This window comes from Hemitrygon akajei, chromosome 11, assembly GCF_048418815.1.
Source record: "Hemitrygon akajei chromosome 11, sHemAka1.3, whole genome shotgun sequence".
NCBI classification, from domain to species: domain Eukaryota; kingdom Metazoa; phylum Chordata; class Chondrichthyes; order Myliobatiformes; family Dasyatidae; genus Hemitrygon; species Hemitrygon akajei.
In genome coordinates, this window is record NC_133134.1 from 42,377,689 (window position 1) to 42,401,780 (window position 24,092).

At 39.3% G+C, this 24,092-nt stretch overlaps 1 protein-coding gene across 1 annotated transcript in view; it reads left to right on the plus strand.

The window, feature by feature from the left end:
* The window catches only part of LOC140736333 (uncharacterized), a 457,303-nt gene that overhangs the window by 355,804 nt on the left and 77,407 nt on the right, over nt 1-24,092 (plus strand). Inside the window, exons 224-236 of the mRNA XM_073062333.1 lie at nt 758-913; nt 3,984-4,183; nt 5,726-5,814; nt 6,584-6,714; nt 8,719-8,843; nt 10,737-10,884; nt 11,271-11,483; nt 12,298-12,468; nt 12,606-12,743; nt 16,417-16,466; nt 18,999-19,119; nt 20,448-20,533; nt 22,410-22,539. Of these exons, the coding sequence (XP_072918434.1) occupies nt 758-913; nt 3,984-4,183; nt 5,726-5,814; nt 6,584-6,714; nt 8,719-8,843; nt 10,737-10,884; nt 11,271-11,483; nt 12,298-12,468; nt 12,606-12,743; nt 16,417-16,466; nt 18,999-19,119; nt 20,448-20,533; nt 22,410-22,539 (1,758 nt within the window). The remainder of the gene's footprint in view (nt 1-757; nt 914-3,983; nt 4,184-5,725; nt 5,815-6,583; nt 6,715-8,718; nt 8,844-10,736; nt 10,885-11,270; nt 11,484-12,297; nt 12,469-12,605; nt 12,744-16,416; nt 16,467-18,998; nt 19,120-20,447; nt 20,534-22,409; nt 22,540-24,092) is intronic.

Sequence of the window (24,092 nt, forward strand, 5' to 3'; positions counted from 1 at the left end):
GGTTACTAGTGAGTTCAAGAATGATACTTAGATTATTTTATTAATGTAACCAAAATGTATTTGATAAAAAATAGGAAGTTTCTTCCAGTCCTGTTCCTGAGAATAAAAGTCTATTCACAACATTTAAAAGATACTAGGAATGGAACATGGATAGGGAAGATTGAGAGGATTATGAGCTAAGTATGGATAAACAGGATCCGCTTTGATGTGAATCTTGGTCAGCTTGGGTAAAAAGGACCTCCTTCCATGCTGTTTGGATCTATAACTTTAACTTGATTTAAAATCACTGAAAACAGATTTAGTAACAAAACCAAAATCTAATTTCTTCATGAATTGACTATTAATTCTCAAAACTATAGGCAGTAACTGTGTGTTAGTGAGGTCAGAATTTGAGAGGCCTAGTGAAGCTTTGCAAAGTAACCCTGAAAGATGTTGCTAGTTCATAAATGAGGTTTGATTTGGGTGAATAATTCTCCAAAAATAATTGAATGTTATGGCCTATGGACATAATCTGTCTTTATTGTCAATTTCTCGATCCTTTGAACTGACAGTTCCAGTTCTGTACCGATTATGCTGATGTTGCCAGAGCAGAAACTCTTAACCAATTAGCTTATGGCTTTATGTTAGGTCACCACATAGTCACTTAATTTGGATTGTTAGTATAGTAGGTTAAATGTTAAATATAGTTATTTAATTAATTTATCTGATTTCTTTCTGTATCTTCCTCAAAAGATTTTCCCCTTTTGTGTATTTACAGGTATTAAATGCCACAGGTCCCAGTGATTTGGCTGATTTGTTGACCAGGCCTGGGATCATTGATAATAACAACTTGCTGACTCTTATGTTATCAAATTACCAACCCATCCGGAAACTGGCAGAATTTGTGGATCTGTTCAACCAAAAGACACAAAATGTGAGCTGCCCATGTTATTTTTATTGTTAGAATTACTGCCCTTGTTCTGAGAACAATCTAGTCCTTTTGCTGAATTTAGTACTGCGTCTTGAAGTGTAACTCCACAAATTTAGTGGGGCCCATTATACAAACGTTTGTACTTTTACAGCTAAAAATTTTGAACTACAAACTCTCTAGCTGTCTGTGAGTTGGTAATCAAGTTGTCACTGATTGCAGCTACATGCTGCACAGTTTATGATTGGGATACCACAGCATTATGAACACAATAGCAAATTAAAACTGCATAGAAATTCAGTCACATAACACTTGTTTCTACGCTGTGCAATTGGGAAGGCATTTTCTTCCCTCAGAGTGAAACACCATAGCAACCACTTGTTTCACTTGGAAAATTTGTCTGGACACTACATGGCATCAGTTATCTTCATAAACATTTCCACTTCAAAGGCCTATTAAACTTTGACATTGGACACTAAAGACAACGACCATGTTGACCTTGGAAGGCTGCTGACACAGGGCACTCACTGAATAACATGTTTTTATCAACATGTCACCAAAGAGGGAGACCTCAAAAATAGGTACATTATATCCCTTTCTGCCCTTCTTTGTTTGTACTTTCTCACTTTCCCCCTTCCCTTGAAGTTCTGTTGGCCTCGTATTCCCCCCTCCCTCTCTTGCCATTCACAGTCACCCCAACACATTGCCTCCAGTTCCTCAAACATCTCCCTGGTCTTTCTACTCCCAACCCTTTCCAAGCCAGTTTTCTCAAATACAAACTCTAGATCATAAACCCTCCCACTCTCAAATGCCATTCTCTGATACTTTGGAAATTTGTGCACAGTGGTGGTAGCTTTCACCACTGGGCTAAAGCCACCTGTTAAGCTACTTAAGTTGCAGAATCTCCTGGCATCCTTTGCCTTCATGACTGCAGCTACCTTCTCCCCTGCACTGCACCAGCTTCCACACTAATAGCCCTTACCAAGGTTGTGATTTTGACTCTCCCTGATCCACCACTTTCTTAACAATCTGACCATGTTATATCCTAGCTCTCTGAAGGAGGAATTGATCTCGACTCATTAACCAGAATCCCTCCCACCCCCCCACAAATCCTCCTATATTGTCTCCTCATAGCTCCGTGTTCCTATCCACATTTCAAAGCCTCCCCTTATCCTTGGTTGACCAACAGCTGTGGTTGTCCCACCAGCAACTTCGAAAGCACAGATCTGATCCTCCCTCCTTCCCACCATCCTCCAAACACCTTTGCAAGAGCACAGGCCCCAATTAGGCCTTGGCCCAGCACCCATCCTGAGCCTGTCTTTAGTGTTGACTTCCAGGCGGCATAATTTCATCAGCAAAAGTGTGTACCTTCTGTTCATCTGTGTTCAGACACAACCACCCGTGGAGGTGTGTGCAGAGGGAGTGTTGTCGCCACAACCAAAATGGTCTTTGACACCTTGCTGCATTGCCACTCTGGCACTATATTTTCTCAGATCCCAAGCTTCTCCCATGTTTTTTCCATAGTGGGAATCAGTAATTGTAAAAGAAAAGCCCACAGATGGGTCACGGGATCTCACCAGCAGGCTTTCAAGACCCATATTACTTGTGGAGAAATGTCATGGAGCAATACAGCACAGAAACACATCTTTCAGCCACAAAGCCCGACATTAATTCCAGTTTTTATTCTCCCACATTTCCATCTACTCCCCATAGAGTCTGGTACTCAACTACACTGGGGTAGTTTACAGTGGCCAATCAACCCACCAAGAGCTCCCAGAGAAAACTAGGTGGTCACAGGCAGAATGTGCAACGTCCACATGGTAGCACCCGAGGATAGAATCAAACCCGGGTCCTTGGTGCTGTGAGGTAGCTCCTTTATGCCACCCAAAGGTGACCCCCCATGCATCAGTTACAAGTTGTAGTACTGAACTACCCCAAAATAGCTCTCATACTCATAGAAAATCCATAAAATTGTATTGAGCAAGGATCAACTTCATCCTTGGTGGTTGTTAACAAAACTTAATTCATGAGGATTTATTTGGGACAAATATAGTTGACTCATGACTATCTGTTTCATAATGTAAATCTAAAATAATAATACCACCCCACAAGCCTCCATATCTCATACATTATTCTCCATAACTTGTGCCATCTATGATGGGATCCTAACACTAGGCACACATTTACCTCCCCTCCCCACCACACACTCCCCATTTTCTGCAGAGAATGCTTTTTACACGGTTCCCTTGTCCCTCCATCGATCTTCCTGCAAACACCACCATTCTGGGCCCCAAATGGTCCAAACAGGTGAGGTGACCCTTCGTCTGCAAGTCTGTAGGGGATATCTACTCTTTCCACTGCTCCCAGTGCAGCCTTCTCTACATCAACGAGACCTGACGTGGATTGGAAGACCTCTTTGTTGAGCACTTCCGCTCCATCTGCCGCAAAAGGCAAGATTTCTGGTGGCCACCCATTTCAATTAGTCTTCCCATTCCCACTCCAACATTTCAGTCCATGGCCTCCTCTTCTGCCACAATGAGGCCTCACTCAATCGGAGGAGCAATATCTCATATTCTGTCTGGTGGCATGAACATTCTCTATCTTCCAGCAATTTCCCTCTTCTTTCTCTTTCCATTCCTTATTCTGGTTCTCTTCTCACCACTTCTCATCTCCTGCCTTTGGTACCCCTCCTCCTTCCTTTTCTCCCATGATCCACTGTCCTCTCCTATCAGATTCCTTCTTCTTCAATCCTTTGCCTCCTTCCACCAATCACCTCCAGGCTTCTTACTTTATCTCCCTTCCTTCAGTCAATCACCTTCCCCCTCACCTGGTCTCACTTGTCACATGCCAGCTTGTACCCCTTCCCCTCCCCCACCTTATTCTGGCTTCTTCCCCCTTTCTTTCCAGTCCTGATGAAGGGAGTCAGCTCAAAACATTGACAGTTCATTCCTTTCCATTGATGCTGCCAGGTTTGCTGAGTTCCTCCAGCATTTTGTGTATGTTGCTCAAGATTTCCAGTGCCTACAGAATCGCTTGTGTTTATAATAACAATCTCTTCTCCTTTTTTCACTTTCAGGAAAATCTGACAGATGCAAACAAAGCTGCCATCATAAAGGGTCTTTGGCCTCAGTTTATGATCAGCTTACCTGGTCTCAGTCACATAGAACAGGATAAATGGCTGAACTTTAGGCTAAATCCCTATCTGCCTTTCATCACCAATGACCTCCTGGTTTCCAACAACACCCTTGGAGTCGAGTGCCTTCCTTACAGGAAAATGTAAATATAACTGTGCCTGTTTATAATGTACTCATTCATTAAATTCTGACATCATTTCATGTGGATGAAATATCAAATTGCTCATTACATCATCAAGTTTAGAAAGAAATCTGTATTGGAGAGTAGGGCCTTTGCTAATTAACCCTTAACTATCAATCCAAGCCCATCTGAAATACACTTTGTTCACATAATGGATTCACAAAGCTCTATGTAAGATGTTTAATGTATAATTTAAGTGAAAATGTATGCTACAGGAATGATTAAAATCGACATTGGCTTACTTTAGAATAGTATGATTACTTTCTACATTCTTCCTTTCCAAGGAACCATTGATTTAGGAAAACTCTAATCCAAATACAACATAAGTTTTGTTTTCAGTTTTGAATATACTGACCAAATCTATTACCTGTTTGTCCCAACTGTTAGTGAACTGCTCTTGCACAGGGATCTCTAGATTGATTAGATGATAAGACAAAGAAGTTATTTCCTCATCGTGTAAATCAATCTATTAAATTATTTAATTTTATATCTGATTTCTTCAGTACTGAGGACTATGTAAGTTGATTGTCACCAGTGTTTAGTGACATGATGATTAATTACTAGTTCATGTGATAACTGGTCTCTGTGTAACAAGATGGGATGTTTTTAGAATCTGGCAAATCTGAAATCTGTAAGTAATGTTCACTTGCAGGCTGCCCCCAGAACATCCTCAGGTGTGTTGGTCGTTAATGCAAATGGCGCATTTCATTGTGTGTTTTGATGTAGCATATGTGATAAATAAATCTGAATCTGGAGCTATTGGAGCATATGGACTGAACGATTCTGATAGATCTCCAGTCTGTCTGGCTGAGATCAAATGACACTGGAACAAGGAGCTGTGAAATGTTCTCAGCCCCTTTGTGAAAAGGTACCAGTAGAAACAAGAGAGAGAGGATGTTACTCTACATCGCACAGCCACCCTACATGTAAGAATACTAGCATGTCTGGACCAGTTCCCAATGGAACTAGTCTCCGTAGCTGAGTCAAATACCATTTTCCAAGGATGGTTTACTACAGACTGGATCAGGAGCAATTTTAAAACACTAACCATTTCTCATATTCCTGGACATCCTCCTTCTGCATAGCTGAGCTGCTTAATCTGGCAGAAGGTGTTATCCTTGGGCATCTCCTTTCCCCACCAATTAACCTCAATAAAACCAAAAGCAAGCTGAGTGTCCAACCTTATTTCCAAAAAGCTCATTTCTAAAACAGATGATGTTTTGAATCACCATTATTAAAATTGTGAAAACTTTTCAACAGCCCCTTAAGATTCTGAGATTGGTCTAATTTGGATATTAATCCAGGAAAGTTGATCAGCTACATTAAATCCATCTAAAGACTTATGTGTAGGAGAAGTAGAAGTACAATGGAATGTTTATTTGAACTTCCCTGGACAATTTTCCATTTACTGATTATATCAGAGATTTTTCATGGTTCTTTGGTTCTATTGCTTATAGTTAGAAATGCTGTAATAATAATTAATAATTTATTTTTATATTACAGTGTGAAAACATTGAGTAGTCGTTACAGTGACTTTTCCTCTGACAAAAAAGTGGAAATCTACCAGGGCATCAGAACTTACCTACAGCAAGGTAATTTAATATTTTTATTTCATAGTATGTTACATGTATAATAAAATTAACATAATAGGAACACATTAATGTCACTCAGTAAATTAAATAAATATATTTGACAAATCTAATACAAGTTAGAAATTCTTCGGGATAAATTTTAAAATTACATGCTAAGTTTTATAATGTAAGGTTCAAATAGAGGAAAGTTGTGAAATTGTCAATTGAGCAACAAGCAATTACAGATAAATGCTTACTGAAACTCTTCTCTCTATTCTGCTGGTCTGCATTCTGACTGGATTGAGTAGAGTTATCATTTTTGAGTATGAAACAGAAAATTTGGTCCTAATGTGAACATTTATACTCACAAAAAATCTTTCTACCACAAAGAAGTGTGTAATAGGCATGTAGATCAATCTTGTAACATGTGCCGTTCAATTTGAAGCTTACAGAATTCAAAGCTTTTATAGTATAGTAATCTCAATTATACAAAAGGTCCTGTTAGCAACTAAGAACTAGAATGTTATTATCTTCTCATAATTGTATTAAATAATACACTGAGCAGTTCAGTTATTTTTTAGTACTTCCTGTGAAAATATGACAACATAAGCTATAGCTTATAGCTGGATTGAGTCATCAGAAATGAGCAGTGATAGTTTTTGCATAAGCTATTAAGAAATAAAATGACGAAAAATTTGTAAGAATCAAAATTAGCTTGTAAAGTTAATTTTATATTTTTATTATAATTCATTATTTATTATTCTAATCTTTTGTTCACTTTGTGCAACAGATCCTCAACCAAAATGCTACAGTGTCACCGACCCTGTGCTGAACTCCACTGCTTGGTTTGCTCATTACTTGGGACTTTTTATGAATCACGTGTCCCCAACAGATCTTCAATCTTTCGCCAGTGAATCAATTGTACCTAAGTTTCTATTTACTCTTAAGCACAGAAATAATTTTAGTTCTTAGAAGAACTGACCTCTTTTCAATGGATATTTAAATATGCTTTTGAGAGAAACATAACTGATAGTGGCAATTAGTTCAGTAGTTCAGAGACTAAAGACAGTCCAGAAAGTTCACACCTAGCTTTAGGTATCTGAGAAATTTACGGAGTAATTTTGCATTGTTGTCCACATTTGAACAGTCAGTCTCAGGAATTGATTCACCTGCATAAATTCACCTTAAAATGGAGGCTTAGTTGGAAACGAATGTTACAGATAACCACAGTTGTTTCATGAAAATTCCAGGAGGCACAAATTGGGCTGAACGCCAACTGGTGGTAATGCTGATGCGATGTTTTTAACATTGAAATATACCCATAAACAATAGCGGGAAGATTTACAGTTAGTGTCCATTACCTATGCTGCAGGATGGACTGAGAATCTTGCCTTGGTTTCTGCCACTGATCTCGGGGTCAGTCCTTGGCCAGGCAGAAAGTCTCCACTGAGAGTCATTCTGAGCAAGGAGTTAGTTTCAGTTCAAAACAGAGGACACTTCAGGACTTGTTGATTCTAACAAAGGCTTACCAGAGGAAGGAATGGCGTGTTTAAGGGCTGCTCAATGTATCATAACCTCAGATGTTTGTCAATTTCTGAAAACTATTGTCAGTTTTCTAGTCTGTCATGTTTGGAGAAATATATTCAAAGCTCAAAGTTATTATCAAAGTACATATGTGTCACCATATACAACCCTGAGATTCATTTTATTGTGGGCATTCACAGTAGTTACAAAAAAAGCCATTGAATCAATTAAAACCCACACACAAGACAGACAACCAGTATGCAAACATAGCAAAAAGTACAAAAAGAAAAAAAATACATAATAATAATAAAATAAATAAGCAATAAATATCAAGAACATGAGATAAAGAGACCTTGAAAGTGCATCCATTGTTTGTAGGTTCAGTGATGGGTTGAGTGAAGTTATCCCCACTGGTTCAAGAGCCTGATGGTTCCTGAACCTGCTGGTGTGAATCCTGAGGCTCCTGCACCTCCTTCCTGATGCAGCAGCAAGAAGCGAGCATGGCCTGGACGGTGAGCATCCTTGCTGGTGGATGCTGCTTTCCTGCAACATCGCTCCTTGTAGATGTGCTCAGTGGTGGGGATGGACTGGGTTGTATTCACTACTTTCTGTAAGCTTTTCCGTTCAAGGCCATTAAAATTGTCATACCAGGCTGCAATGCAACCTGTCAGTAACTTATGTTTTGCTGCCTAAACTTTAACAATGTTGCACTTATGAGTAGGTTGTATTTTCTAACGTTAACCCAGTTTCCTAAATGTTTTCCTGGACATTAAGTGTTGTAAATTCAAATTTCTTGACAATGTGAACACTACTGTGTGGTAATTAGGCCTCTGAATGTAATTTAAGAGAATGGAACTCTTAAAATAAGAATTGAAGTGCCATTTGAATTGACTCTACAAATGACACGTCTGGATGGAAATGACAAAATCATTTCATGGAGGGATTTAAAACAATGAAGCAACAGGATAAATCCCTTCAAACTCTGATTTTTTTTATCGTTACAACATTGAATCTTGCAGCATGTTTGATTTGAAACAGGTTGTAATTACTGACAGGTCCAGAATGTGGTGGCTATAAGTACAAAATTAAGACAAAGGCGAAGGGATTTAATATTTATCACAATTTGTAAAGTGAAACAAAGAACATGACAAAAATAGAGTAAGCAATTGTTTGAAGCAAAGGTTTTTAAATACGTCATGTGCTTATTCATTGGTCTAGTCAACATTGGAAGGCTGAAGCATAGTGCATTTTGGGATTTCCTGTGATCACTGTAGTAGCTGATATATAAACGCAAATTTATCATCACCATATTTACGCTAAAGGTTATTATAGTTTAAGTTTTATATCTACTCAACCAGAAATTTAGAGTATTTGTGATTTCTCTCAATCTACTTCACGCAGCTTCAAGACTTTGCAGCAGACTCTGAAAATGAGGCACTTCTAAATAACTTGACACTATCCGTTGCTGTCTCAAAGTTCTATATTAATTTGCTGGTGACTAAAAATCAAAATATTAACATTTTGGGGTATGTATTCAACAAATATTTTTCACTGTCAGAAAACGAATATAATTAGAAAATATGCATAATCTATATTTTTCTCAAACATAGAGTCATGGAAAACTATAGCACATAACCAGGCCCTTCAGCCCATCTGGTCTGTGCCAAACCATTTAAATTGCCTTGTCTCATCGACCTGCACCTGGACCAGAGCCATGCATACCCCAGCTATCCATGTACCAATCTAAACTTCTCTAAAATGTTGAAGTCAAGCTTGCATGCTCCACTTGTGCTGGCAGCTCATTCCACACTCTCATGACCCCCTGAGTGAAGAAGTTTTCCCTCATGTTCGTCTGAAATTTTTCACCTTTCACTCTTAACCCATGATCTCTTGTTGTAGTCCCACCCAACCTTAATGGAAAGACCCAGCTTATATTTACCCTATCTATATCCCTCTCATAATTTTGTACACTTCTATCAAATCGTCTATGTTCCAAGGAATAAAGTCCTAACCTATTCAGTCTTAGTTTATAACTCAGGTCCTCCAGTCCCTGTAACATCCTTGTAAATATTTCTCTGTAGACTTTCAACCTTATTTATGTCTTTCCTGTAGGTAGGTGACCAAAACTGCACAACACTTCAAATTAGGCCTCACCAATGTCTTATAAAACTTCAACACAACATCCCATCTTCTGTACTGAGTACTTTGATTTATGTGCCAAAAGCAAATGCGCCAAAGGCTTTCTTTCCAAACCTATCTACCTGTGCCACCATTTTCAATGAATTATGGACCTATATTTCCAGATCCCTTTGTTCTACCCCACTCCTCAGTGCCCTACCGTTCACCATGTAAGACATACATAGGTTGATCCTATCGAAGTGCAACACCTTCCACTTATCTGTATTATATCCCATCTGCATTTTTCAGCTCATTTTTCCAGCTGGAATCCATGATGACATCCCAAATCTTGGTGTCATCCACAAATCTGTAGATCCAGTTAACCACATTATCATCCAGATCATTGATATATCCTGTCAGAGAGTCACCAATCTACTACCACTCTCTGGCTTCTCCCACAAAGCAAATGTTTAGTCCAATTTACTACCTGTTCTTGAATGCCAAGCGACTGAATCTGCCTGACCAACCTCCCATGCGGGACCTTGTCAAAGCTTTGGTAAAGTCCATGTAGACAAAATCCATTTCCTTGCCTTTATCAACTTTCCTGGTACCTTCCTCAAAGAACTCTGTGATTGGTTAGACATAGCCTACCATGCACAAAGCCATGCTGACTATCTCTAACCAGTCTCTGTCTGTTCAAATACCTATATATGTCTAGCAGAGATAGTTCAATCATACTTAGCCACTAATGAGGTACTGGAGGATTGCTAATGTTATTCCGCTGTTTAAGAAAGGCTCTACAAATAAACCAGGAAATTATAGGCCGGTGAGCCTGACATCGGTCCAAGGGAACACCTTGTCAGGACCTGAAGAATTATCCACCCTAATTTGGCTCAGGACAGCAAACACCTGTGAATAAATGTGCAGGATCTGCCATTAGCAAATTATAAAACTGCATCTAACTGATAATTAGCCTGATTATCTCACAACAAAGTATACCCACTGTCCTGCTTCATGTAGCTCTACAGCGTGTGATGGAAATTAATAAGTCATTTGGTAATCAGTTTACTTTGAAGTACAGATTCAGCTGCAGACTGCATTAGAAAAATGTTTGTGCACAGAAAAATAAATTTAGTTCACAAATTCAACCAGAACGTAACTACTTGAGATCAGAAATCTCTTTCTAAGGAATCATTATAAGTACAAGATTTAAACAATTTAATGTTATTACAATGTATTATACACGTTTGAATCCTCATATCTATATTTAGAGAGCTGACGATAAATTTCAATTGCTTTAGGATTCCAAATTCCCTGATTTGCTTCATTTCTGATACAAATTTATTTCAAAACGTGAACGGAGAACAAGCATTGCCTATTATTGAAATGGTGAACAAGCAGTGTGATATCAACATGTCATCTGAAGCAGCAGTTGATGAACAGATTAAGGTAAATAGGGGAAGTATCGTCAAAGGTTAATGAGGAATGAACCCACTCTGCTTGCACTGTGCAAATACGTCTGTTGTCTGGTAGGAATATGACCACTTACAGTTTTAAATGTAAGACTGACTTTCTGGGAAGAGAGTTGGAGAAGAAATAAAGATTGAGCGAGGGCGGAATAATTTTATTCTCGGTGATCTGCACTTTAAACATCCAGCTTGATTTTACTTTTGAAGCCATCTTGCAATGTTGCAATTCAATCACTGGCATCTTTAAACAGTGGCAAACTTAGATGAATCAACATTGAGGAAGAATATTTTGCATGCTTCCGAAATTTTTGTTCATTAAACCATTTAGTTTAATTTACTATTTTTCTTTTATTTCTGTTTCTGCAGCTGTCAAAGTCATTGGTGAATAAAATTTCTAACTTCTCAGCCACCACACTGACTAACTTGCAACAATCCGCTGTGGGGCTCTCAGTGGCACAGATTGAAAATATTGAACCTGATAATGTCGAGATATCTTTGCCAAGTCTGAGTAATGTCAGAGGCTGGAACATCGGCCAGTCCAGCCAAATGATAACCAAGTTATCAAGAACCAATTTCCAGGTAGGCTCTGAATAAGCAAGGAACTAAATTAATATAATTATCTTAACAGCATGAAGTATACTGAAAATATGTAGAAATGAAAATGCCATGCAATTTCTGGGCTTTCAAAAAACAGTTAGAAATATTGAAGCAGTCTCGGTCTGCAGTGTGATTTTCTTGTGAAAAGTAGAGTTTGGGGATTCTCTCGCCATGAAGACAAGCAGGATGGGGATGGTACTTGCGAAAAGAAAATCCATGGACTGAAAGAGACCATTTGTATTTGATCTATGACCGTGTAGTCAATCCATATCCTTGAAGAAAATGGCTTGAAATTAGAGGTAACTTCTGGAAAGTAGCGCAAACCTTTAAAACAAAGCACCTAAATAATTTGGCATAACCCACTGCCGTTTCAAAGCTCTATATTAATTTACTGATGACTAATAATCCAACTATTGATATTTTAAGATACATGTTCCACAAATCATCTTTGTTCCATCATAATGAACATATTTTGAAAATATGCATGATCTGTAAGTTTTGGAAACCTGTCAGTGTATAGTTGTACAAAAGAAGGTGTCTAAAGAGTGCAAGGCTGGAATTTGAAGATTCCAAGAGAGCAAAAGTTATATCTGGGGATTTTGAAGGTGGAATTCTGCACCTCCAATATGCCACAAAAGAAATTTAAAACAGAGACAGATTCTGTTGCTTCCTGGTCCACTTTACTTTGATTTTCTTTGTTAGAAAAACTGTGGTGAGTTCCTAATTCGGTATCAAGTTAAAATTAATGTTGGAGCTTGTTCCACTGCTTGGAATTTATTAATTTCCCTTTCATTAGTTCAATGATAGGAACAATCTGGTCAGGTTGGGAACCTTGGTGACTGGTGTTTCGGTTAGTCTGTTCCAACGTGTTAATCATACCGTGCTTGCCGACGTGACCACCGATGTTACATTCGTCAGCAATATTCAAGAGGCACCAGTACCTGCTCAACAGTTTATAACCCTACAAGTAAGTGATCCCAAAAATGCCTACTAATAGGGTTAAACCTCGATTCAGCTTTATATTTAATTCAGCTCAAGTGGTTTGGCGAAATCCTCAAAGTACAGTGTCCTCCTTAATTAAACTGCTTTTCATTCTCACACCAGGTTTTGCAGACGGAAAGTAACCGAGTAAGAGCTGTAAAGAAAATTCCAAGTGCCTTAGTTAAGGAGATCCCGCCCAGGTTTCTCATTTCAGTTCTAAATCTTCAAGATGTCAATAATAAACAGTGGTTACCCAGTCAGGTGGGTGATTGTGTTCTGTTTAATTGGATGGGACGTGATAAGAAGGGCTTGATTGTAATGCCGATGTGCTGTGGTGCCACTACTGATCTGCAGAGGCATTCCTCTGTCAAAAATAATTTGTATTTATATAGTATATGCCACAAGTCCAGCCTGGGGTATAGATACTTCTGTAATATGGGAAATGAGGCACACAGTGTGATATTTAGCAAGTAATTTTTTAATGGTTTGTTAAGGGCATATATATGGGTCAGAACTGCTTTGGGATGCCAGCTTTGGTTTTTTTTTAAACTTTGATATCTGAAGAGAGACCAGATGACACAGTGGCATAGCAAGTGGATCTACTGCCTCACATCTTCGTCCAGGTGCTGTACTGACCACTGGTGCTGATTGTGTGGAACTTTGAACAATCCGCCTTTCCGCGCTCCATTTTCCTCCCATATCCCAAAGTTGTGCAGGGTGATAGATTAATTGGTGCCTGCAAATTGCCACTAAAGTGTAGGTCAGTGGTAGCATCGGTTGGAGTCAATGGCAGTGTGAGGGGCTTGGTTACAGGGAGGAATGGGATTGGCTGCATTGCTCCCCACATTGCTGAACCAGAAGGGCTTCACCTTTCCAAAGCCCTTCTTCTAGCAATTAAGTACCCAATAGGAAAGGTTTATTATGGATTGGGGTTAGAGAACACCTATTGACTAGTGTAAGGGATTTCCCAGCTGATTCTTAGTCTGACCAAGGCTAATGAAGGAGCTGAAATTTGGAACAGATCAGCTCGGATCAGATTAATCTATTTATCACAATCATACATCAAACCATACGGTGAAATGCATTCTCTTGCAATAACCAACACAACCTAAGGATGTGCAGGGGGCAGCCAGCAAGAGCTGCTGTACATTAGCGACAGAAAATCAATTATCAGTACTTGCAGAATGATCTTCAGCAGATCTTTCTAAGCATGTGAGCATGGTTAGTGGTTTACCTGCTAGACTTTTTGATTATACAGGAACCAGGAGGGTAAATTAGTGCTTGAAGATGCTGGTCTTTCCAACTTATTTTTGTATAGGAATGCATGCTAATGCTTTCATATGGATTATATTAGGTGTTGAGGATCTCTGTGCCAATGAGTTATTTTGTTTTGTTTGGCTCGTTGAGATCCCAATATTTGGGATTCCTAAACTGCATCAAAGCTCTGGACTTGTCTGGTTCATGAGAAACAAGCATGAGTGCAGGAGGTTAAGTTAACCAACCGATAGAATACAGTTTAACAACCAACTGTGTTGGGGTTCTGTTGGTGTTCTTTGTTTCATGACTGCCTGTAAGGAGACAGATCTTGAGGTGGTATAAAGTATGCATACTTTGATCATAAGTGCACTTTGAACTTTTGAACATTGAACCAGGTATGAGGGCCCAGTATAAAAAGCTATGGAGTGAGAGACCAAGTTTGAAGAGAACAAGAATTCTTGAGTTTAAATTTAAAGGGTGAGGGGACACTCCAAGGATTCAAAGTCAACAAAAGTAAAAAGGCATTTTCCCTGGAGAACAGAAAGTATTTTTGATTTCAAAATAGACTAGGAATTTAAAGAGTCATTTTTGACTGTTCTATTTATTATAAATTATGATAAAATACTATGATTGCATATTGCATATTTAGACAGAGACGTAACGTAAAGATTTTTACTCCTCGTGCGTGAAAGATGTACGAAATAAAGTCAATTCAATTCAACAATTCAACAGTTTTGAGTTTAAATATGGTTAAATTGAAAAAGTGGTAATAAAATAAAATCAAAACCAGGTTTATTATTATTGACATAAGTCATGTAATTTGTTGTTTTGCAGTAGCATAATGTGCAATACACAATAAATTACCATAAGTTACAAATATATATAGTGCAAATGATGAATAATGGGCTGGTGTTCATGGACAGTTCAGAAATCTGATGATGGTGGGGTGGGGAAGAAGCTGTTGTTAAAATATTGAGTATGGGTTTACAGGCTCCTGTACCACCTCCTCATGTTAGTAATGCAAAGTGGCTATGTCCCAATTCATGAGGGTCTTTAGTGGTGGATGTGACCTTCTTGAGGTACTATCTCCTGAAGATGTGCTCATTCGATGGTGGGGAGGATTGTGCCAATGATGGAACTGGTTGAGTCTAAAACCCTCTGCAGCCTGTTGTGATCTTGTGCATTGGAGTCTCTATTGTGGACTGTGATGTAACCAGTCAAGATGCTAGGCACTCAACATCTATAGAAGTTTTCCAGCGTTTTTGGTGACATACAAAGTCTCCTCAAACTTCTAAAGAAGTAGAGCTGCTGGTCTGCCTTCTTCATGATTGCATCCACATGTTGAGCCCAAGATAGATCCTTGGAGATGTTGATGCTCACCCTTTCCACTACTGACCCCTCAGTGAGTACTGGTGTGAGTTCTCCAGACTTCCCCTTCCTGAAGTCCACTCTTAATTTCTTGATCTTGCTGATGTTTTGTGCAAGTTGTTGTTGTGACATCACTTAACCAGTTGATCTATCTTACTCCGGTATGCCATCTCATTGCCATCGGAGGTTCTACCAAAAATATTGGCAAACTTATAGCTACAGTTTGACCTCTGCCTAGCCACATAGTCGTGAATGTAGAGAGAGTAGAGCTGTGGCCAAACAATCATTCTTGAGGTACGGCTGTGTTGATTGTCAACGCGGAGGAGATGTTACTACTGACCCACACTAATGGGTCTCCCACTGAAGAATTTGAGGATTCAGTTGCAGAGTGAGATACAGGGGCCCAGGTTTTGAAAGCTTGTTGAGTGATGAAGTTCATTTAAATGAGATGATGTTCATCTAATAAAGGATTAAAAAAGGAAAACAAGATTTCTTAGATGATTGAAAAGTTCAAAGTAAATTTATTATCAAAGTACATACATGTCTATATACCAGCCTGTGATTCATTTTCTTGTGAGCAATCACAGTAAATACAAGAAACACAATAAAAGGCCACACCCACTGGGACAGGCAACAATACCCAAAATAAAAACCAAAAAAACCGGTGAAAGTACAAAAAGAAAGAGAAGAAACAATAATTATAATAAATATCGAGAACATGAGATGAAGTGTCCTTGAAGCTAAGTCCATTGGTTGTGGAACAGTTTATTGATGGGGTGAGTGAAATTATTCTCTCTGGTTCAAGAGTCTGATGGTTGTGGGGTAATAACTGTTTCTGAACCTGGTGGTGCAGGTTCTGAAGCTCCTGTACCTTTCTTCCTGATGGCAACAGCTGGAAGAGAGCATGGCCTGGCCGATGGGGGTCCTTGATGATAGATGCTGCTTTCCTGTGACAGTGCTCTATGTAGATGTGCTTTGTTGTGATGGACTGGGCCATATCAACTACTTTTGTAGACTTCTTCATACTAGGGCATTGGTGTTTCCAGACCAGGCGGTGATGCAACCAGTCAATACACTCTCCACCACACATCTATAGAAGTTTGTTAAAGTTTTGTAGGACATTTCAAATCTTCGCAAACTTTTTTCACTTTTTCCGTTACTCTATAGGATTGTTTGTTACTGTTAAAAGATTTACCCAACAGCATGATCATTTTTGTTCAGTTATTTATTATGTATTGCTACTTTAAGTTTACATTTTGTAAAAGTAGTCACTCCTACATTCTAATGTTTTATTATTTCTTCTACATAGGCTGCTGTATTATTTGGAAATATCGTGGGTAAAAATAAGAATTTTGAAATGTAAGTAAATTTTATTTTATGACCATCTTGATACAATACTTTTTTAAACTGCCTGATTCATCATTGTCTGTATCCTGATTTCTGTTCCTGTAAAGAACTGTATTTCACATAAAGTACAATATTTCCTTTTAGAAAGTACTTATTAAATGTAGAAATTTAACAAAAACAAATTACAGTTAATACATAACAGATGACGCCACAATAACAAATATTTCAGGTTAATGGCCTTCTGTCTTATTATTAATGGCCTTATTTTTGAAATGATCTTTCGAAAAGTTTTTAAATTTACTTATTTATTGAGATATGCACAGAATAGGCCCTTCCTGTCCCTTGAGCTGCATTGCCCAATTACAGGACAATTTACAATGACCAATTCACTTACCAGCCAGTAGGTCTTTGGACTGTAGGAGGAAACCGGAGCACCCAGAGGAAACCCACCCGAACAAGGGGAGAATGCACTAACTCCTTACAGGCAGCAGCAGGAATTGAACCCTGGCCAAGAGTAGCGTAAAGTGTTCGGCTAACCATTACGCTAATGTGCTGCCGTGGCATATTTTCTATGGGCCATCCCCTTTGTAATTTCTAAATCATGCTGAAAATAAAAAGTTCAATCAAAAAAGCCATTTCCCCTTATCTTAAGGATTGGTTCTAGTTTAATTTACACTACTCCATATGAAAGTTAGGTTGTTAAGTGTAAATAGAAATTCATTTTACAATTTAACCTCAAATGAATACTTTCTACACACAGCTGAACTGGAAAAGAAATCTGCAAAGAAAGAAAAATGTGCATAATTCATATTTACAGTTCCAAGTAAGAGATAATTGTAGAAAGTTTGCAGAACGCAATAGAAGGATGAAGCCGGAGTAAGCAGTTTAACCCCTTATATCCATTCTATCATTCAATAAGATTGTGGCTGATCTTTCAGTTGAGGGCCACTTTTTGCACAAGTTCTATAACTTTTAATTTCCTTATTATACAAAGTTTTATTGATCTTGCATTGACTATACTCAGTGACTGAGCCTCTTCAGCCCTCCTAGTCAAGAATTCCCAAGATTCACTACTTGCTGAACTTTCTTCTCGTCTCTCTCCTGAATTTGTGACTGCTTATTTCTTGCCTGTGACTCCTGGTTTTAGACATCCCACCCATCTGCCTTCTATTTACCTTCACAAACCCCAGAAAGAATAATTATGGTCATTTTCAAGAGATTATCTCTTGTTCGTCTAAATCTAGCTGAGAACAAGCCTATCTGTTTAATCTCGCTTCATGTGCCAAATCTGTTCTCCCTCATGAACCAAAGATACAAAGATAGGTAGAGGAGCAAGTAGTGTTGAGGAAACAGAGAGCCTGCAGAGAGACTTAGATAGTTTAGGGGAATGGACATATAAGTGGCAAACAAAATACAGTGTTGGAAGGTGTATGGTCATGCACTTTGGTGGAAAAAATAAACGAGCAGACTATTATTTAGATGGAAAGAGAATTCAAAATGCAGGGATGCAAAGGGACTTGGGAGTCCTTGTGCAGGATACCCTAAAGGTTAACCTCCAGGGTGAGTCAGTGATGAAGAAGACGAATACAATGTTAGCATTCATTTCTAGAGGTATAGAATATAAGAGCAGGTATGTGATGTATTGTGTAGTTGTGCTTTAAGATGATTTATTTAGCTTGTAGGCTATAGATGAATTCTTCAAAGGAAAATTGTTGCTTGCTCGCCTTTTAATGCAATTTCCCCATATCCACCATTGTCAGTTCAAGTCTCGTGCCTTAACAATCATACAGCATTATAAACGGCCCTTTGACCCACTGAGAGTGTTATCTTTTCATGCATTCATTTGCACTATTCCTGGACTGTTCCCTAATGATGATCTTCACTTGCACATCAAATTCCCCTACATTCTCCCATTCACCCACAAATTAGGGGCGATATACAATGATGGTTAATCTAAGCACCTAGATGGATAGAAACGAACTCAATGGTTGCAATACGTTAAATGTTTTATCTACAAGGACGTTGTCAAGACCAGAGGACCTGAGTTATAAGGAAAGACTGAATAGGTTAGAACTTTATTCCCTATAAAGTAGAAGATTAAGGGGAGATTTAATAGAGATATACAAAATTGAGAGGAATACATAACGTAAATGCAAGAACGTAAATGAAGTTCGGTGAGACTATAACTAGAGGTTATCGATTAAGGATGAAAGGTGAAATATTTAAGGGGAACATTAGGGGAAACTTCTTCACTCAGAGGATGGTGAGTGTGTGGAACGAACTGAGAGCACAAGCGGTGAGTGCGATTTCAATTTCAATGTTTAAGAGAAGTTTGGATAGGTACATGGATGGTAGGGGTATGGGGGGCTATGGTCCAGATGTAGGTCGATGGGACGAGGCAGTTTGAATGGTTAGGTATTTACTCGATGGGCCAAAGGGTCTACTTGTGCTGAAGTTTTCTACAACTATCTATTGTGGACCAACACCACTTGGAAGGAAGTGAACAGGTCACATGTGAATTAATAATGTTATTGCTTGTTTCAGATTCTCACCCTCTATCCTGCAAGGTTTCAGCTGTGCTGCTGCAGTTTCTCTGAATGACACCACATTTTTCCAGCTTGTTGGAGAGGTGAAGAAGAAAAGTGCTGTGCTTGATGAAAATCAGGTGAGGCTGTTCACAAGTGATTACCATTATTAGCCTTAGACAATGTTTCTTTCATGAATTGAGATTGAAATTCAATTTATTCCTACTAGCATCACAGCTAAAGACCAGCACGATAATATGGGCCCTGCTACTAACTTGTACTTTCCCTTTACATTAGATTTCCCAAAGTGGACCACCTCTCATTGGCCAGGATTAAACCTGCCATTTTTCCACCTGTATCTGCAACTTCTCTATATTCTGATCTTGGATCAGTGAGGAAATCTAACATCTCTAGTTTATAGCCCGTGAAGGAATTACAACCTCCATGGCGGTGTAATATGTGGGCATAGTGTACACAGCTCTATGTCAAAAGTCAGTCTCGAGTCATCTCCCTCTGGTCCCCCAGTGCTGCAGTCTCCAAAAGGATTGGGAAGATGGGAACTTGAGGCATTTGAAGATGGCACTTGTGCTCAACAGCTTTGTATAAATGAGGCATTCTCTAGGTGACGTCATAGATGGGCTTGCATTGCGGAGCACTGCTGGGCTCAGCCTGAGAAATTTCATTCTGTGGGTTTCTATTGGTATGGCCAGTGGGGAGTGTCATTCTGCTACTAATAAAGTGAGGGTTTGGAGCTGTTCATGACGACAAAGGTTACAAATAGAACAGTGACAGGGTTCATAAATAAATTTTATTGAAGAACATTTCATTTGGTGATTACAAACATCGCCAAGCTGTGAGGTACATCATACATGGCAATGGTATAAAGGCACTTAATCATGCTTTTACAGCAACAGTGTTGACAGCCAATTATTTTCTACCCTAGAAGAATTTCTGAGGAATTCTTTCAATAGCTGATATCAAAGGAATATGACAAGTTGAGAAATAAATACTGCCTTTCCTCAGTATGTAGTGGGATTTTGTTTAAACCTACTCTCCAGTGCCTTCTTTAATGCTTATAACACAGTGCTTTGTCTATAATGGAGTACATAATGAAAGTATTACACTTAAAACTGGAGAGAGCATATCTAAAATGCCAGTTATCCTTATAATAATATTTTTGAAACTTTGAAAGCTATTGGTCCTCTTTCCCACTTCAAGAGAAATATTTAAAAAATCTAACTAAAACATAAGTGCACAAAGCATGTCCGGGCATTTCACAATCAATGGTTTAACTTTGAAGTTCAGTCAATCTGTCTGATGATGGTTTAAATTTTGAAGACCTATAACTGTAAATGAATTTGTGCCCAAATAGGCAGTATTTGGATATGTAGACGATTAGATGTTTGTTTTGTAAGGCTTGTTGGCTTTCTGCTGATCATCTACTTAAATTATTTATCTCTCTTTACAGCTAAGCTGTATGTTTTACAGACTAAGTTCTAACGGAACACCGTCATCCATAGACAATTATCCTGAGGATCTTCTTTTGTTTTTCAAGTACGTTATTTTATAGTGGCTTAGATATTTTTGTGGAGATTTTCTTCTCTGTCACCAGTTTTCACCCTGCTTTTTATACTGTTCAAACAACGTTGGGGCAAGGAAGGATAAGCAATTTTCTTAAATTATTTCTTCTGAGTCTAAAACTTAATAGATCTTTCTGAGGTCTGTTTAGTTGCAATGGTAGTCAGTATTGTCATTGAAACAGACTGGTGTTAAATCAACCATTCAACAATACAGGTTTCTGTTTTATTTATTTTTATTTTTTATTTATTAAGATACAGCACAGAATAGGCCTTTCCGACCCTTTGAGCCTGTCCACCTAGCACCCAGAGATTCAACCATAGTTTAATCACAGGAGAATTTACAATGCCCAATTAACCTACTGATGCACTATGAATAACTCCAAAAGACTGGAAGTAGAGTAAATATTGAAAGGCTTTTATTATCAGTAAAATGGAGCACGTCCATGCCAGATGACTGCCCTGGACAGTGGGAGGAGCAGTGACACAATCACCTTTATACAGGGGTCTGTGGGAGGAGCCACAGGAGCAGTCAGCAGAGGGGCATGTCCAGACAGGTATACATAGTTTACCACACCTACCAAGCGGTACATCTTTGGACTGTGGGAGGAAACTGGAGCACCCAGAGGAAACACACACAGTCATGGGGAGAACGTACAAACTCCTTACAGGCAGCAGCGGGAATTGAACTAGAGTCGCCAGTACTGTAAAGTGTTGTGCTAGCTACTACGCCACCACTGGGTTTTATCGAGAAGCTGAATTTGGCTGACATTTTGTTGTAATGCCATGACCTATCATAATAATAATAAACTTCAGCATAGTCATTTAAAAATAGAAAAGCTATGCCTATGGTAGACACTTCAAGAACCAAAAGAGCTTTCAGCTGTCATAGAGGAAAAGATGGAAAGCATGGAGAAAAGAAGCCAGAAAATGGAAATAATGAGAATTTGAAGGAAGTTGTTACATTCCCTCTGGGTCACACTACTGGTCCTGTGCTTGTCCATGTTCTTGCCTGCTGGGCTACGGCCTCATCTTTCAACTGTTCCCTTTAATAAAATAAAATAGAAATGAAAAAAGAAAGGTTCAGCTGGAATTTTGGTAAAGTAGGGAAGAGCGGAAGAATACTATTCAGTAGTGGAGTTTACTGGGCTTCTGAGAGTCGATCACCTCTATAAAGAACTTGTACTTGTGAACAGACTGTACAAGATTTGGGGAGGGAGTGTTTTTTTTTACCAGTTATCTTTAAGAATGGACATACTACATATATATAGCTGAATCAATTTCAAGTCACACCAGTAATAATACAGAACTACAGCTGGGTTCACCGAGATGGAATAAAGTGTAGGCTAATCCGCTTGTGGAAAGCAGTTGGTCATTTAAATAGTATTTTGTCTGCCTAGATTTATTTTAATAGTGAGTTAATTTTTAATTTCTCAGACCTTGGGAGATGTGGTGGCTATTTGCAAGAGAGAAGAGCTGAGTAAATGACTTTAACAATACTTATTGGCCAGGAGAGTCAGGAGCATTTCCTGATAAGCTACCAGACAGAACATCTAAACCATTGCAATCTATCTGCTTTCCCATTCACGGAATTGCTCTCTCATCTGTAGTCTGGGTCAACTCCCACTACCATGAGACCCAGTATGCATCCACCAACCCACTGCAATCAGAACACTTGAACACCACCTTAAATGGCTCAAAAGATGATAAAGGAATGTGACTCCACTCTTGTCAGAATTAATTTCCAGGAAAAGGGAAATTGCCAGATAGTAATTATGCTTATTTTGTTAAAACTAAGCTAAATCATATCATATATTGATGAACATTAAAATGTCATCTTCTGACTGTTCCAGCTCTGCTGACTACAGAACATCTCAAGACTGCAAGAAATTCTTTAACGCAATTGGAAAGTCAAACGTTAATATCTTAGGACAAGGTTCACGCCGGCGACAAAGGTTACTTGAAAATGCCTTCATTTGCTTGGTAAGAATAATGTGTTTCAAATTCACAAAAATTAGAAACATGAAAGAAATTGTCAGCAGGTTGGATAGCATCAACAGTTAGAGTACGTTCTTGTATGTAATTGAAAACCATAAACAGACCACAAATAACTTTATTAAAAAAGGAACATGCTTACTCTTCCCTATTTTTCTCTGCAGCCGTACAAATCTCATTCAATTCAGCACAGGATGTAGAGCAGATTCTCCAGTTTAGGATTGGAAACTCTTAGTAGAATCTGTTCTTGAAGGGGAATCCAGAGATGAAATGCAAGCAAAAAATATTCAGTGAAACTTGACCATGAATATCAAATTTCACATTCACATGGGAATCCTGGAAGTTATGTTGCGCAATACAAGCAAACTAATTGCTCCCGATAACATATCACCAAACAATGTATCTGAAATCCAACTTTCACCTTGCCCTCAAATTTACCTGGTCCATTTCCGACACCTCCCTCCCCTTTCTTGATCTTTCTGTCTCCATCTCTGGAGATGGCTTATCTACTGATATCTACTATAAGCCTACAGACACTCACAGTTACCTGGACTATTCCTCTTCCCACCCTGTCTCTTGCAAAAATGCTATCCCCTTCTCACAATTCCTCCGTCTCCGCCGCATCTGCTCTCAGGATGAGGCTTTTCATTCCAGGATGAAGGAGATGTCTTCCTTTTTTAAACAAAGGGGCTTCCCTTCTTCCACCATCAACTCTGCTCTCAAACGCATCTCTCCCATTTCCCACACATCTGCCCTCATCCCATCCGCCCGTCACCCCACTCGGGATAGGGTTCCCCTTGTTCTCACCTACCACCCCACCAGCCTCCAGGTCCAACGTATAATTCTCCATAACTTCCGCCACCTCCAACAGGATCCCACTACCAAGCACATCTTTCTGCTTTCTGCAGGGATCGCTCCCTACGCGACTCCCTTGTCCACTCGTCCCCCCCATCCCTTCCCACCAATCCTCCTCCTGGTACTTATCCTTGTAAGCAGAACAAGTGCTACACCTGCCCTTACATTTCCTCCCTCACCACCATTCAGGGCCCCAGACAGTCCTTCCAGGTGAGACGACACTTCACCTGTGAGTCGGCTGGTGTGGTATACTGCATCCGGTGCTCCCGGTGTGGCCTTTTATATATTGGCGAGACCCGACGCAGACTGGGAGACCGTTTCACTGAACACCTACGCTCGGTCCGCCAGAGAAAGTAGGATCTCCCAGTGGCCACACATTTTAATCCCACGTCCCATTCCCATTCTGATATGTCTATCCATGGCCTCCTCTATTGTCAAAATGAATCCAAACTCAGGTTGGAGGAACACCTTATATACCGGCTGGGTAGCCTCCAACCTGATGGCATGAACATTGACTTCTCTGACTTCCGTTAATGCCCCTCCTCCCCTTCTTACCCCATCCCTGACATATTTAGTTGTTTGCCTGTTCTCCATCTCCCTTTGGTGCTTCACCCCCCCCCCCCTTTCTTTTTCCCAAGGCCTCCCGTCCCATGATCCTTTCCCTTCTCCAGCTCTGTACCACTTTC